Genomic DNA, 14,988 nt, shown 5'->3' on the forward strand with positions numbered 1-14,988 from the left:
CAGTTTCTGGTGAATAAAATCAATGATCTCAGAGCTAGGGTGCTGGGTGCTGTGTCCCTAGTTTCACGGAATCCAGGTTAATCCCTTCCATACCGGATGCAGCAATTCAGATTGACGGGTTTACTATACACCGTCAGGACAGATCTATAGAGTCTCTCAAAAGCAGCAGTGGTGGAGTATGCCTTATGATCAACCTTTCTTGGTGGACAAATATATCAGTGCTGTCCCAATTCTGCTCACCAGACATGGAATATCTAGCAGTTAAGTGCCGTCCTTTTTACCTACCACGGGAGTCCTCGGGGGTCATTTTGGTAGTGGTATACATTCCATCTCAGGCCAATATCAATCAGGCTTTAGATAATCTGAACAATGGGATCAACATGCAAGAAACAGTGCATCCTAACGCCTTCACCATTGTTTTGGGAAATGTTAGCCAGGCCAGTCTGAAAAAAATCACTAAGCAACTACCATCAACAGATCACTTGCAATACTTGAGGAAGCAATACACTGCGCCATTGCTACACCACTGAATGCCTACTGTGCTATTCCACACCCTCACTTCGGGAAGTCTGATCACCTGGCTATACTTCTACTCTCTGAAGATTTTACTTGCTTTAGCTTTCAGTCCAATGGTACATTTCCTTTTAGCTGACAAACACAATTTTTCTAATTGTTCAACGCTAGTTTAATATTTTAGCTAACCACCATACTCATGATGCTCTTTTCAGGTTATCTGGAAATGTATACATTCGTAAGAGACTGCAGACAGTTATTGAGAATGGAATGTCATTCTCAATAACTGTCTGTAGTCTCTTACAAATGATACAAATTATTAAAATATATATTTAAGCATATCTGATGTTTTTATATATATATATATATATATAGAATGATTACGTTACTGGACTACAGGCCTGAACTAATAATCTAGAGAAAAACACAAATCTCAGCATGCAGAAGAGTAATTTAAAGTCAGTTAACGACAGTACTGTGCACAAGTCTTAGGCACATATATATAGCTAGGATGCCCAAGACCTTTGCACAGTACTGTATGTGTGAACAAGGAGTGGATAGCAAGTTTGTAAATCTGGCGGGAGCAAAGGGTATTGGGAATAAGGAGCATGGATTACTGCAGGAAGGGTGTGGAACAGGTGGCAGAGAGCGAGTGCCAAGGGTAGGGGGTAGCGCGGGTGCAGACACACTCAGCCTTGAGACACCAGGCAAGGTCAGTTGAATCCAAACAATTGGTTTATTGATCACTACAGAATGTCACTCTGGTGCTTCCTGCTCCTCTCCTCTTCCTTCCCCTTTTCCCAACCATGGTTCCCCTCTCCTTGCCTCCTTTCCACTCTCACTCTGAGACCGATACCAGAATTAGGTTTATCGTCACTGACATATGTCATAAAACTTGTTTTGTTTTGCGGCAGCAGTACATAAAATTGGTGCAAAAGTCTTAGGCATTCTAGCAATTAATATGTGCCCAAGACTTTTGCACAGTACTGTAAATAGGAATAAAAAGTTAGTATTGGTATTGCTGACTATAAAACTTGGATTATGTGACTGGCTGTCGGTCACTAGTGGTGTCCCACAGGGGTCATTGTTGGGACTGCTTCTTTTAACGTTATATATGAATGATTTGGATGATAGAATTGATGGCTTTGTGGCCAAGTTTGCGGACGATACGAAGATAGGTGGAGAGGGAGGTAGTGTTAAGGATGCAAGGTGGCTGCAAAAGGACTTGGAAAGATTGGGAGAATGGGCAAAGAAGTGGCAGGTGGAAGTTTGTGGTAGAAAGAATAAGAGCATAGAATATTTACTAAATAGGGAGAAAATTCAAAAATCCAAAGTGCAAAGGACTTCGGATTCCTTGTGCAGGATTTCCTAAAGGTTAACTTGCAGGTTGAGTCAATGGTGAGGAAGGCAAATACAATGTTAGCATTCATTTTAAGAGGACTAGAATAGAAAAAGAAACAATTATATAAAGCTGAGGCTTTATAATGCACTGATGAAGCCTCACTTGAAGTATTATGAACAGTTTTGGGCCCCTTACCTAAGGAAGGATGTACTGACATTGGAGAGGGTTCAATTGAGATTCACGAAAATTATTCCAGGAATGAAAGGGTTATCATATGAGGATTACCCTTAATGGATCTGGGCCTGTACTTACTGGAATTTAAAAGAACAATGGGGGATCTCATTGAAACCTATTGAACATTGAAAGGTCTAGATAGAGTGGATGTGAAGAGGATGTTTCCTATAGCAGAGGAGGCTTGGACCAGAGGGCACAGTCTTTGATTATAAGGTGTCTATTTCAAATGGAAATGAAGAGGAATTTCTTTAGCCAGAGGGCAACGAATCTATGGAATTTGTTGCCACAGTCAGCTGTGGACGCCAGAGTGAAGGCTGATAGGCTCTTGATTAATTATGGCATGAAAGGTTACAGGAGAAGGCAGAGAAAGGGCTCGTGAGGGAAATGGATCAACCATGATGAAATGGCAGAGTAGGCTCGATGGGCCGAATGCCCTAATTCTGCTGCTATGTCTTATGGTCGAAGTGGAAACATTACGTCACTTTGAGAGTGAATTTGCTATTATCAGGATTCAATTTTATTGGATGTCTTCAAATTATGTTTACAGTCATGCTTTTCATTGCAATGCGTCACCTTTTTTAAAAAGACAAAGGAATAACTGGCAATACCTGTAAAGTACTCAAAGCAGTCTTGCTGAAGAACTTCATAAAGAACACCTAGAAGTTGCCACATATTAGGAGAGATTACTTGGCACGTTAAACTGTATGCTAGAGACAAAACCTCTTCATAGAATTCTGGAACAGAAAAAAAAGCAGACATTATGTCTTAACAAACATCATACAGAGGAAAATGTAATGTACAGGTACCTATTAATGAAAATAATTTAACAACAAAGTGAAATTACAACAAAATTTTGGATGGTTTCATACTATCAATATAGGAATATAAAAATGAAAATTAATAAGCAGCCTAACAATCACTTAATAATGTGTCACTGAATCAGAAAGCTTTTGTAGAATAGTTGCAGGTAAACTGAAAAGGTCAATGTTAATATTACTAGTTGAGGTTGTGGTATCACCTTCATTTTACTCAGAACAAAATTTGAGTTGAATCTTCAGTATAATACCAGGAAGCACGAATCATTAGAGAGTTAATGTCTCAATAAATAGGAGTTTAGCACAGGTGCTTTTGTTATCCCAATATTCCAGTGTGTAGGGCCAGAGAAATGGCATCCACCATGGACCTATTAAGGTGGTAGACAAATTGCAAAGAGTCGAAGGGAGGCTGGAGTTGAAGAATGCCATCACCAGCCTCTTGAAGCACTTCATGGTGATGGATGTCAGAGCCAGCAAATGATAGTCATTAAGACACGTTACTTTATTTTGCCTCAAGTTCTGGGCAATCAATAACAAATTAAAAGAGAATGGTCTAAAAGCTAATTTGTTTCCAAGTTTCAGCATTAAAACAGCACCATATACTATTACAAATGCCATACTTTAGTCATTGTCTAAACACCATATACTTTCCGATCACAATCCAATTACAAAATATCATGACATTTTTTCCCCCTAAATACTTGCAAAGGAATTTAAGACACTTGCTGGCATTTAACACATAATTGTATTCTCAACAAGACCTCAGCTCTTAATAAGACCTAGGACCAGTGCAGTAGGGAATTCTGTGGAAAATACCCCAAGAGAGAGAAAGGGAAGGCAGTGAACCCTTCATTTCACAGGATGTGAATCAGAAATTTTAACGCAAGACATCAACACAGAGTAAGTGATTCTTTGGATCAGGGAGCCAAAAGACCAACTGTGAGGTATGCATGGCAGGAAATGGCACCTGAACTGACCTCCATGAGTAACATGGAGCAATGCACAAAGAAGAAGCAAAACTCCACAAAATACATCGTTGAGATTTGTCACTGAGATAGTTTTTGGAAAATATTCATTCAGCAATCTGTTGGTCTCCCTCTTGCCGTGGAAAGGGTGACATCTCTTTCTCACTTGTTAGTGAGAAAGAGCCTGCGGCATGTCAAAGTGCTGGACTGTATATGGACTGTAGTTTTTTGTTGGGAGTTCAGATCACAGACTCTCTGGGGGCTTGCTATTGCTGGCTTGGTGGATGGTGGGCATTGATGCTTCCTGCTAGACAAGGTGAGGGGGGGAGGTTAATACTTTGCTGCTGCATATGTGTAGGAGGGGATGGGGGCCTTTAGGATTCTAACGTTTTTCTGACATTTATTCTTTGGGGGTTTTTTTCCTGTTTCATGAATGTCTGCAAAGAGAAGGATTTCAGGTTGTATGCTATATACATTCTTTGATATTAGATGGAACCATTGAAGTAAATAGTGCAAAAAGGAATAATAAGGTAGTGTTAATGGGTTCATGGACAATCCAGAAATATAATGGCGAAGGGGATATATGGTGACATTTTGCAAGCAACTCACAAAACTACTAGATATACTTTCTTTGAACTATGATTGCTGCAAGTTGCAGCTTGTAATTTCCCTTTAAGAAGCATACTTTACAACAATCTAAATGAACTAATGATTTTAGGATCTCTTGAAGAACTCAGCAAACTTGGCTCTCAGGAATACAGTTACAACACCTTCAAGCAGACAAAGTTCAGCCATCACCAGAAGAGTGGGTGAGATGGCTGGGATGGATTTCAAGCCAGATTAGAGCGTTAAGGCCTGAAAGTAGAAAACAAACCGGTATTCAGCCCTACTGCCCTGTGCCAGCCACCCGAGCCTGTCCTGTCTGCCTCCATTTGACCTATCTCCCTCTCTTCTCAGTGCTAACTCTGATGGAAGCTGCAAGTGTCTTGGGTCCCACGCTGCCAGTTTCAGGATCAGTTATTGCTCTGCAGCTATCGGGCTGCTGGACTGGCTTCACTCGCCTCAACGTTGAACTGACTCACTTTCGGGGACTCTACAGCACATGTTCAGAGTATTATTAATTTATTTTTTAATTATCTATACGATTTGTCCTGTTTTGCATATTGCATGTTTGTCAATTTTTGTTATGTGTGGTGCTTTGTGGATTCTATTGTATTTCTTTGTTTTCTTGCAAGTGTCTGCAAGAAAATGAATCTCATGGCTGTACATGGTAAACATATTTTGATAAATTTACTTTGAACTATGAGCTTTCAAGAGGAAGAAACTGTTCCTAAATCATTGTGCAAGGGTCTTCAGGCTCCTATGCCTATTCCCCAAAGGTAACAAGAAGAGGGCCTATCCTGGAAGGTGAGAACCCTTAATAACGGATGCCGCCTTCTCCAGACACTGCCTCCTCATGACGTCCTTGATGATGGAGAGGGCTATGCCCATGGTGGAGTCTGCAAGCCATTGCAACCTCTTGTGATTCAGTGCATTGGAGCCTCCATATCAAGCTGTAATGATACCACTAGAATGTTCTCCACTGTACATATATGGAAATTTGTAGAAGTCGTTACTGACATTTAAAAAACTCCGAATGATGGTTTGCCTTCTTCACAATTGCATCGATGTTTTGGCCCCAGGATAGATTTCCTAGATGTTGACACCCAGGGTCTTGAAGCAGCTCATACTTTCCACTGTTAATGGATACTGGTATGTGTTCTCCCGACTTTCCTTTCCCGAAGTCCACAGTGCTGACATTGAGTGCAAGGTAATTTTGTGATATTACTCAACCAAATGATCTATCTTACTCCTCATTGCCATCTGAGATTTTACCAACAACAGTGGTGTTTATCAGTGAATTTATAGATCGTGCTTTCAGTTATGCTTAGTCGCACAGTCATAAGAGAAGAGAAAGTAGAGTAGTGAGTATCCTTGAGGTCCACCTATATTGATAGTTAGTGATGAGGAGATGTTACTACTTGTCTGCACTGACTGTAGTCTCCCAATAAGGAAGTCACAGAGGGAGGTACAGGTTTTTGAGTTAGGTCGTTAAGTGCTGAGGAAATGAGAGTGTTGAATGCTGAGCTACGAATGATAAATAGAAGCCTGACGTGTCTCGTTGTTGTCTAAGTGCTCCAAATCAGACTGGAGAACCAGTGAGATTGTGTCCACTCCATGCCTATTATGGTGAAAGAGAAATTGCAGTAGGTTCCAGGTCCTTGCTCAGACTGGAGTGAATTCTAACTATAACCAAACTCTCTAGGCACTTCATTGCGGTATGTATGAGTGTTGCAGCTCACCCTGCTCTTCTTTGGCCCTGGTTTGAAATCTGACCTTTTGAAGGAGGAGACACCCCAGACAGCAGCAGTGAGAGGTTGAAGATGTCCAATCCTTTCAGCAAAGCAGAGAAAATCAAGCATCCACTAATGGGTCTAAATCCTTACGCCCTACCGAACAGAATTTAAGAAGCATCTTTCCCACAGGAAGTAGCAGTTTAAGAAAGTGGATAATTACAATTTTTGCAATGACTTATCATGATGAAAAATAAACGGTGGCCCTACCAATGATGTCTGCAACTTAAGACATGAATAAATAAGAATTTCCAGAAAGATATGAAACAATGAGGAAATAGTTCTCACATTTCTCTATAGGAAAATATATTCATTTGTGCAGTCCTGAAATAAACACTACAGTACAAACAGATTTCCTGATAATCCTTAATCATTTATCTCAATGCCATTTGTGTAAGTATGCTGTGTGCAAACTGCCTTTTGCTGTTTCTTCTCTTACAACAATGACCAGACTTTGCAGAGCCAATTCATTGGATATCGAATGTAGATATAGAGTTATTTATGAATGTCACTATATGTATGAAAGTTCCCTCTTAAATATTCTATTCATGTTCACAGGCTGAGAATTATAAACACTTGTACAGCTTTGCCAAGGCCTTATTTTGATTTCATCTGTAAAAGAGTGAAAACAGAGTTTACACTGTACCTATTACATGTTTCTGAAGTACTAGTCCAATGACCTGCAAACAGATCCCCTCGAGCTGCTGTGTAATCTAGAGAATGGGGAGGAAATGGAGGGAAAAATGCTTAGTGTTACTCTGGTACCTAAACAGGTGAGCAAACAACAGTGCTATTTACTCAATATTGCTGCCAGAAGTTTAAAGATCCAAATCAAGTCAAACTCTTCAAAGATAGAAATGAAATTTCCCAAATAATACAACTTGTTTTAGTATGAATCCTTAAGTTCTTTAAGAGAATAAAAGCCTCCTCCATCAATTACGATGTATGTAGCACCTGAGCTGTAACACAAAAACAGTTTGCATAATCAACTAATTAACAAAATCTCCTGCAGCATGTGTTTGTTAAAATTATTAAACAGCTAGAAATTTATCAATGAGGACTGATAGAGATACATAGAAATCTACAGCACATTACAGGCCCTTCGGCCCACAATGTTGTGCCGACCATATAACCTACTCTAGAAAAAAGAAATACAAAGTCAATTATATAGACTAGCTTATAAAGTCAAGTTCTTCAGTGCATTAAGAATCAGGCACAATCAATATCAAAGTTCATTAGTCAACAAAAAACACTTCCCTTGAAAATTTTCCTCTTTCTATTTTATAAAATAATCTCTGGTTCATTCACTTTTATCACAAAATGCTAGAAAGCAGGCTGGGTACTAGGTCACATTCTGGCCTCTCTGTAATGTGTAGTTGGGAAGGTTGAGGAGGGGTGGGGAATGGAGGCTGGGCAGGGGAAAAAAAAAATGAAAAAGTGCCTTTGCATCTTTAAACTCAGTAGCATAAAGCCTGAGTAAATATATCAAAGGGAACTGACAGCAGAAAGATATCTGCTGCAGAGAAAAGCAAAGTCCTGTAAGTGAACCCAATTGTGCTTTTGTTTTGGAGACAAATTGGTAGATTCATTTTATCTTTCTATGGAACAGCCATAAATATTTTTGCACGGAAAAAACTCAGAACCAGCTGTGAAATGGCACTATCTATCAATGAGCATCCAATATGTCACTGAGATTGACATTATTTTGATGGAAACAATCAGGCCTCTGAGCTTGATTATTTTCTTCCAGTCAGTGACACTGTTTTAAAGGTGGTTAATACCTACACCTTTACATTTATTCTCACTCTGAATTTCAACATATGTTCTGAGTGTCATTTCAAATCACCTACTTCAGTACTTTTTGAATTGGTTTGAAGGACATTTGACCTAAAATGTTAATTCCCATTTTTCTCATTTTATAGATGCTGCCTGCATGTTTATCTCCAGAAGTTCCTGTTTTTATTTCAGATTTCCAGCTCCTGAAGCTTTTGAACTTCCCCCATATGTCCTTTGTTTCTCTTAATAGGTACAGAGGAGATGCCAGAGGTAAATTGTTAGTTTTTTTTACACAGAGAGTGGTGAGTGCATGGAATGGGCTGCTGGCGATGGTGGTGAACGCGGTTACAATAGGGTCTTTTAAGAGACTCCTGGATAGATACATGGAGCTTAGAAAAATAGAGGGCTATGGGTAACCCTAGGTAATTTCCAAAGTAAGTATATGTTCGGCACAGCATTGTGGGCCGAAGGGCCTATATTGTGCTGTAGGTCTCCTGTGTTCTATGTTCTAATTGCCCATTCCCAAGCAGCACACTTCTCACATTTCTTTTATATTTCTCCCATTTTGCAACATGGTTCTTTGTCAACCTCTGGGTTCAATCTTCCATCCCTGCACATCATGCTTAATGATTTTAACTTCACCCAACCAAGATTACTATTATTTTCATGATAAGTAGTTAAGTCAATGTAGGGAGCCTCATTTCCTTCTCCTGAAATATGCATCTCACTCTCAAGGTAGGTCTTAACCATGTTCACTTGTCAGTCTTCTCTCATGGACCTTCCACTCCCAGTTCACTAAAGTTTGTCCTGCAAAATGTCCTGTCCCTTCTAAACAAGCATCAACCCCAGCTACACTACCAGTGACTCTTTTCAACTTACCCTTCTAAACAAATGTGCCCCAGATATGCTTCCGTTGTTGGAAGGATATTGAAAAGGTGTTTTGGTGTGTGGGCTTTTGTTTGGCCAATGTGATGAAGCTAAACTTCTCAAGATTACATGCTCTTAAAGAAAATTCCTCGTGAAGTCACTGACCTCCTTGTGATCTTCCACTACAGTCAAAATGGTGTCTATCGTGTTCAGGATGCCCATTGCCATTACAGTTTTGTCCTCAACTTCTTCATAAGCATCACTCTGAAGGACTTTGCTGAATGTCATTGCCTGGGAAGGAAAATAACAAGCCTTGTTTTAACATTTACAAATTTACTCTGATCAATTTGTTTGGAAACATGCAAGCACCCATGCTATTTAATAAAGATTTAAAAGAACGCTTATTTCAGTGTATTTTATATATTAAATATAGCAAGAATAATGCCAAAGGGCAGGAGGAATACCTTAAACTAATTAATGCAAATTCAGGAATGTGGGTTCTCAATAAAGCCTGAGCTGAACACAGTTGCTGCCTTTAACCCATTGCTCTAACCACAGTGGCGGGGAGATATACTGACACGTATATACCTCCCCTCCCCCTTCCACAGCTCTCTAAAAGCAACCTCATTAATGAACCTTTGGTGCCTATTCTAATATCTCTTTTGATCTGGTATCAATGATTTTCTAACCATGGTCTTGCATTTACTACCTTGCATGGGAATATAAGAAACTGCTGGTAGTTGTGGATCCACCACAAAACATCACAGCACACCCCTCCTCACCACTGGTAGTATCTACAGGTTGTGCTGACACAAGAAGGCAAAATGTATCAAAGATCTCTTCCAACCCCTATCAAGGCCATGCCATCTACTCACAGCTATCAATGAGCAGGAGGTACAGAAGCCTGAAGTCTCACACCACTAGTTTCAAGAACAGCTATTTCTCTTCAAGCATTCATTCTCTTCTTGAACCAATTGGTACAACCCCAATCACTATACTTTAACAAACCTATGACCACAGATCATTTTGCACTAAAATGAATCTTTCTTGTCATAATCGTGTACTTTCTTGTACAGACTTGTTTATTATGTATGTTCAATTTATTGGTTTCCTGTGAATGCTGTTTTATAATGCTACGTGTCTGTGATGCTGCTGCAACTAAGTTTTTCCACTGCGTTTATATGACAATAACTTGATTTTGACTAAAACCCTGGAAGAAATATAAATTGTCGTGACTATGTTTATTGAAAGCTTTTCAGGAATGAAGTAATTTCACCTCATTTAAATGTGGATTAAAAAGTGGTCAAAGATCTGAGGGATATCTTCAGGAATTATTAAATGGTAGTGTGAATTGCTAATTGGATTGATACCATATGCAAAGGAAGGTTTGAATTTTATATGGGTCTCCAACAGATCGTCTTTCAGAGTCTGAGCATTTTATGAGAAAAGTGCCTGAAGATAACTGTATTCAAGCTGCCAGTTGGGTAACCAGTAAAGTGACATCTTAAGTGGTTTGCTGCCCTCAAAAGTTCCACAGGGATCAGGTCACTTAAATTCAGATGTACTGGTGTCAATACAACAATCTCATGCATTGTAAAACTGTTTCTCAGTGGAACCAAAGCTCACTTTTTGTTGATGTTTCTCCCTCATCCTTTTTTTTAATATATATATGATGTGGGGTGGTCCCAGTTCAGAATAAACAGTAGCCCCTGCTCCAAGTGAACTGTGTGCAAATGCCTCACTCATTCAAAGAGTCACAATATTGAAATGTGTAAAAGCCACATGAGAAGCAGCTCAGGTGTTGTGTGTTGGCCACCATGACGTGAGAAACTCATGGCTACATCTTAACAATCCAAACACATTACATCTGGATACGTGGTGGGGCCTTACATTTTTCTAGTGGTGTTTATTCAAACTAAGAAATACACACAAATGGATAATCATTCTGATGAAGTAACATTTCTGTTATGTTGAAAGCAGAATCAATATGCAAGTGATTTCCATAGTTATGTACACATCTCCTATACCTGCGATAATATATTATTCATCATCTTAAATCCTGAATTAGTTTGTACAACTCAATTTAGTAGATCATGTTCATCTCAGAATCCAAATTTTGTGGGCACAAATCTAACCCCAGAAATTGTATGGATAATCTAGATAACACATCAGTGCATTATTGTTCAGGGCTATTTGAGATGCCACTTTATCATATGAGGGCATACAGTATTCCGAGGATGTCTGTCTTTTATAGACTTATGTAGTCCAAAGAGACTATTAGAAGAGGTGCAGGAAACATTGCTCCACCCGATTAAGATGTTGTTGTTCTTTTCCGCGCCTTGTGGTGTATTGGGTGGTTTATTGTTTATTGTGGTTTCTTTAGCACTTTTTTCTGTTTTTACAAGGCTGAGTTGCTAGCTCGATGCTCAACCCAGCATGGATGGAAAGTGTGCAAGGAACCAGCCGGATTCGAACCCAAGACCACTTGCCTCCAAGTCCAGTGTGGATGCCATACACCACCGGCCAGCTACCCCCATCAATAAGTAGTTGTTAATTTACTGAAATTGTAATCTTGCTAATTACAAAATGTTTAATAACATACTAGCCTACCTAAAGAGAGTGTTTCACCTACAAAGTGCTTTAAGACATTTCCTTCTTTACTTTCCATTAGGACAGGTATTCTGATCAATGACATCAGATCACAGAATCAAAACTGTTACAGTACAGGAAGAGGTCATTCATCCTATTGAGTCTATATAGCAGCTAGAAGAGCAATCTGGTCAGTCCCATTCCCTATAGCACTACTGCATAAGAGTTTATAATTTATTTATTCCTAATTTTATTCTGAAACTATCAGAGATTATCTAATTTTTTTGGAAGGAATTCCAGAAGAAACAGGAATAAGGATGTACATGCTAACACTTGAGGTTGGGAAAGTTTAAGAATAAGAAAGATAATCAAATAAACAAAAACGGGAAAGAACTGAAGAAAATCTCAACTATCTGCTCCATGTATATTTTAATTTGGAGTATGGGATATTAATGACAAAAAGAGTTGCAATAAAGTTCAAAATGACCACAGATGGGCAATAAAAGACACATTTATGGAGCACCCTTTTGATCTTGGAGTATCCTAAGCACTCTATATCCAGGAATATTATTGAAATACGCTGCTGTAGCAATCTAAATGATAAAGCAATATTTTGGAACACATGAATAGCAAAAACACAATGACCAGATAATGTTATTTTAGTAAAGAAGGACACCGGACACAACTTCCTTCTTCAAAATAATGCCATGGGATCTAATCTTACACAATAAGGAACAAAAAGAGAGAGTGAGAACAAAGGAAAAGAGGGACAGATAAATAGCAACATGAGTAGGATACAGTGAGAGCCAACAGCAAGAATAAGGGAGTGGAAAAAAAATAAGATACACCAAACAAAAGTATATAGGAAAAAAGAATGGCTGTCTGATTCACATTAGCCCACGGGAAATGGCTGGCTGGTGGGTCACTACTGAGTGTTCTTGTTTTTAACCTCCATTCATTTCAGTTCAGTGGGTTAACCTGATAACTAAAGATGTGTGGCTGGGCATCTCAATTGCAAAGAATTTGCATTCTGTGTCAAGTAGGAACTGCAATGTTTCCAAGTCCTGGACAACTACAGGTAGTTGAAGTGTCATCAGACAAAGGAGCTCAGGCTCTGGGTTTTGAAGCTGATATCACTACAGCTTGTCTATGAGGTCAAACAACATGGTTAAGGAGATGATCACCCTAGAACTCAAGAGAATGCAGGTTTAGAGAAAATGAGTGAGTGCTACACAGACAAAGAACAGGAAGAAAGTGAAGAAATTGGTATTCAATTTTAAATACCGATAGGGCAAAGTTGTTTCCCTGGAGAATGCAGGCAGTCTTAAAAACACAGCACCATACTGATACAGCAAGCAGAGGGAGGGAAAGACCAAAAGAGGAATAGCTTTTTGAAGTTCTATAATTAAGGGGCAGACAAGTGTTTCTGCAGTCATAAATACAATTCAAACATGGTACGATACCTACCTGATGCTAGAGAAAAGGATATTTTTGACTGCTTTCTGGTCATCCCAGATAAGCAGTCAAAGGTTGTAATCCATATTGGTATCCATAAACTAAATAGTAAATCAGATTAGATTCTACAGGAAGATTTTCAGAAAAGAGCTTAAGAAGTAATGTATCAAAGAAATGAGCATAGAAATAAGAGGATAGTACGGATGAACCCACATGGACGGAAAAATCATACAAGATTAATTGTTTTAGATTCCTGTAGAAGGTGAGATCTGTAGAGGCTACAAGAGTTGCTGAAGCCAATATTCTTGGTGGCTGATTTGCTACAGCTTTTGGATAAGGTTTAAAATAACATCAGAGAGGTATAGGAAATCAAACATAGATTCAAAAAGGAGAAGAGCAGAAAGCTGGAAGGGAGGAAACTGGTGACAGAATTTGGATGATAGATCAGAAACCTGGCTGTGACTCCTGGTATATACCAATTGCAAAGAGTAAACAAAATAAGGTAAATAACTTGAAAGCTTAGATGGATGTTTGGAAGTATAAACGCAAAGAGATTCTGTAGATGCTGGAAATCCTGAGCAACACACATAAAATACTGGAGGAACTCAATAGGTCAGCCAGCATCTATGGAGAGGAATAAACATTCGGCATTTCAGGCAGAGACCCTTCATCAATCATGAGTTCCTGTGTGTGTGTGTGTGTGTGTGTGTGTGTGTGTGTGTGTGTGTGTGTGTCTGTGTGTGTGTGTGTGAGTGTGTGTGTGTGTGTGAGAGAGAGAGAGAGAGAGAGAGAGAGGGGGGGGTGCGAGCATGCGCATGCTGTTTGAAAGTATGTTATTTAGCTATTAACTAAACATGACTAACAGCAACTTAGTAGATAAGATGATTAAAAGGAGGGTGGGAAGAGGTGGCAAAATTGGTTAAGAAACATTAACAACAATGATAAGGAATATGTCATAACTATTAAGAAATACATTAAACTAAATAATTAAGATAGGGTAAGCACTACTGGAAGTTTACAGCTGGCTTCAAAGTAATTGAAAGGAGATAGGAGAGCAAATTTCTAACATGCAATAACAAGAATACAGTAATAGTGAGAGACATCCATTACCAGATATTTAAGTTCCTGTACATTTAGGAGAACTCTGTTGGCCATTATGCAGGGGAAGGTTACTAGGTCAAAAAGTGAATATCAAAGGTTGACTAGAAATAGCTACCCGAAGGTAAGACAGTCACTATACATTAAGGTGCTTTGAGGGAAATGTAATACAAAGGGAAATGTTATGTGACGCAGAGAGTTTAGTTCTTCAGAAAGCCAAGTACAGGTAAAATTAAAATAGAGATTAGGTGTGCCCTAGAACGTAAAAGATTGAGGGGAGACTTAATAGAGGTATACGAAATTATGAGGGGTAGAGAGAGTTAAATACAAGCAGGCTTTTTTCACTGAGGTTGAGTGAGACTACAACTGGAGGGCATGGGTATAGGGTGAAATGTGAAATGTTTAAGGGGAACATGAGGGGAAGCTTCTTCACTCAAGAGGGTGGTGAGAGTATGGAATGAGCTGCCAGTGAAAGTGGTGGATGTGATTTCAATTTCAACATTTGAGTTTGGATAGGTACATGGATGGAAAGGGTATGGAGGGCTGTGGTCTGGGTGCAGGTTGACAGGAAGAGGCAGCTTAAATGGTTTGGCAAGGACTAGATGGGCCAACGAGCCTGTATCTATGCTCTAGTTTTCTTTGACTTCTATGACTCTAAATGAGGGCTTGAATAAAAAGAGCTAAAATCAAAGAAAATCCGAAGATTTATATGTATAGACAAATAAGAGAGTGACTAAAATAAAAGCTGGACCTATTAGAGACAAACATTTTCTTTAGTAATGTTCCAAATGAACACTTTGAAGATATATTTACAAAGGAATAAAAAAGGTCAATGCCAACAACATAGTGAAATAGAGTATGAAATATTAGATGGGATAACCATTGTAAGAAAGTATGTATTAAGAAATAAGCATTTTTGAAAATGGATAGATCATTAGACA

At 39.0% G+C, this 14,988-nt stretch overlaps 1 protein-coding gene across 2 annotated transcripts in view; it reads right to left on the reverse strand.

Annotated features, from left to right (window-relative positions):
* ipo8 (importin 8) overlaps window positions 1-14,988 on the reverse strand; it is a 123,138-nt gene that overhangs the window by 24,528 nt on the left and 83,622 nt on the right. For both annotated transcript variants that reach the window (XM_072267981.1, XM_072267980.1), the window contains 3 exons: window positions 9,071-9,196; window positions 6,909-6,975; window positions 2,698-2,823 (listed from right to left, as the gene is read on the reverse strand). In XM_072267981.1, coding sequence (XP_072124082.1) covers window positions 2,698-2,823; window positions 6,909-6,975; window positions 9,071-9,196 — 319 coding nt within the window. The remainder of the gene's footprint in view (window positions 1-2,697; window positions 2,824-6,908; window positions 6,976-9,070; window positions 9,197-14,988) is intronic.

The sequence above is a fragment of the Mobula birostris genome, chromosome 9, assembly GCF_030028105.1.
Source record: "Mobula birostris isolate sMobBir1 chromosome 9, sMobBir1.hap1, whole genome shotgun sequence".
NCBI classification, from domain to species: domain Eukaryota; kingdom Metazoa; phylum Chordata; class Chondrichthyes; order Myliobatiformes; family Myliobatidae; genus Mobula; species Mobula birostris.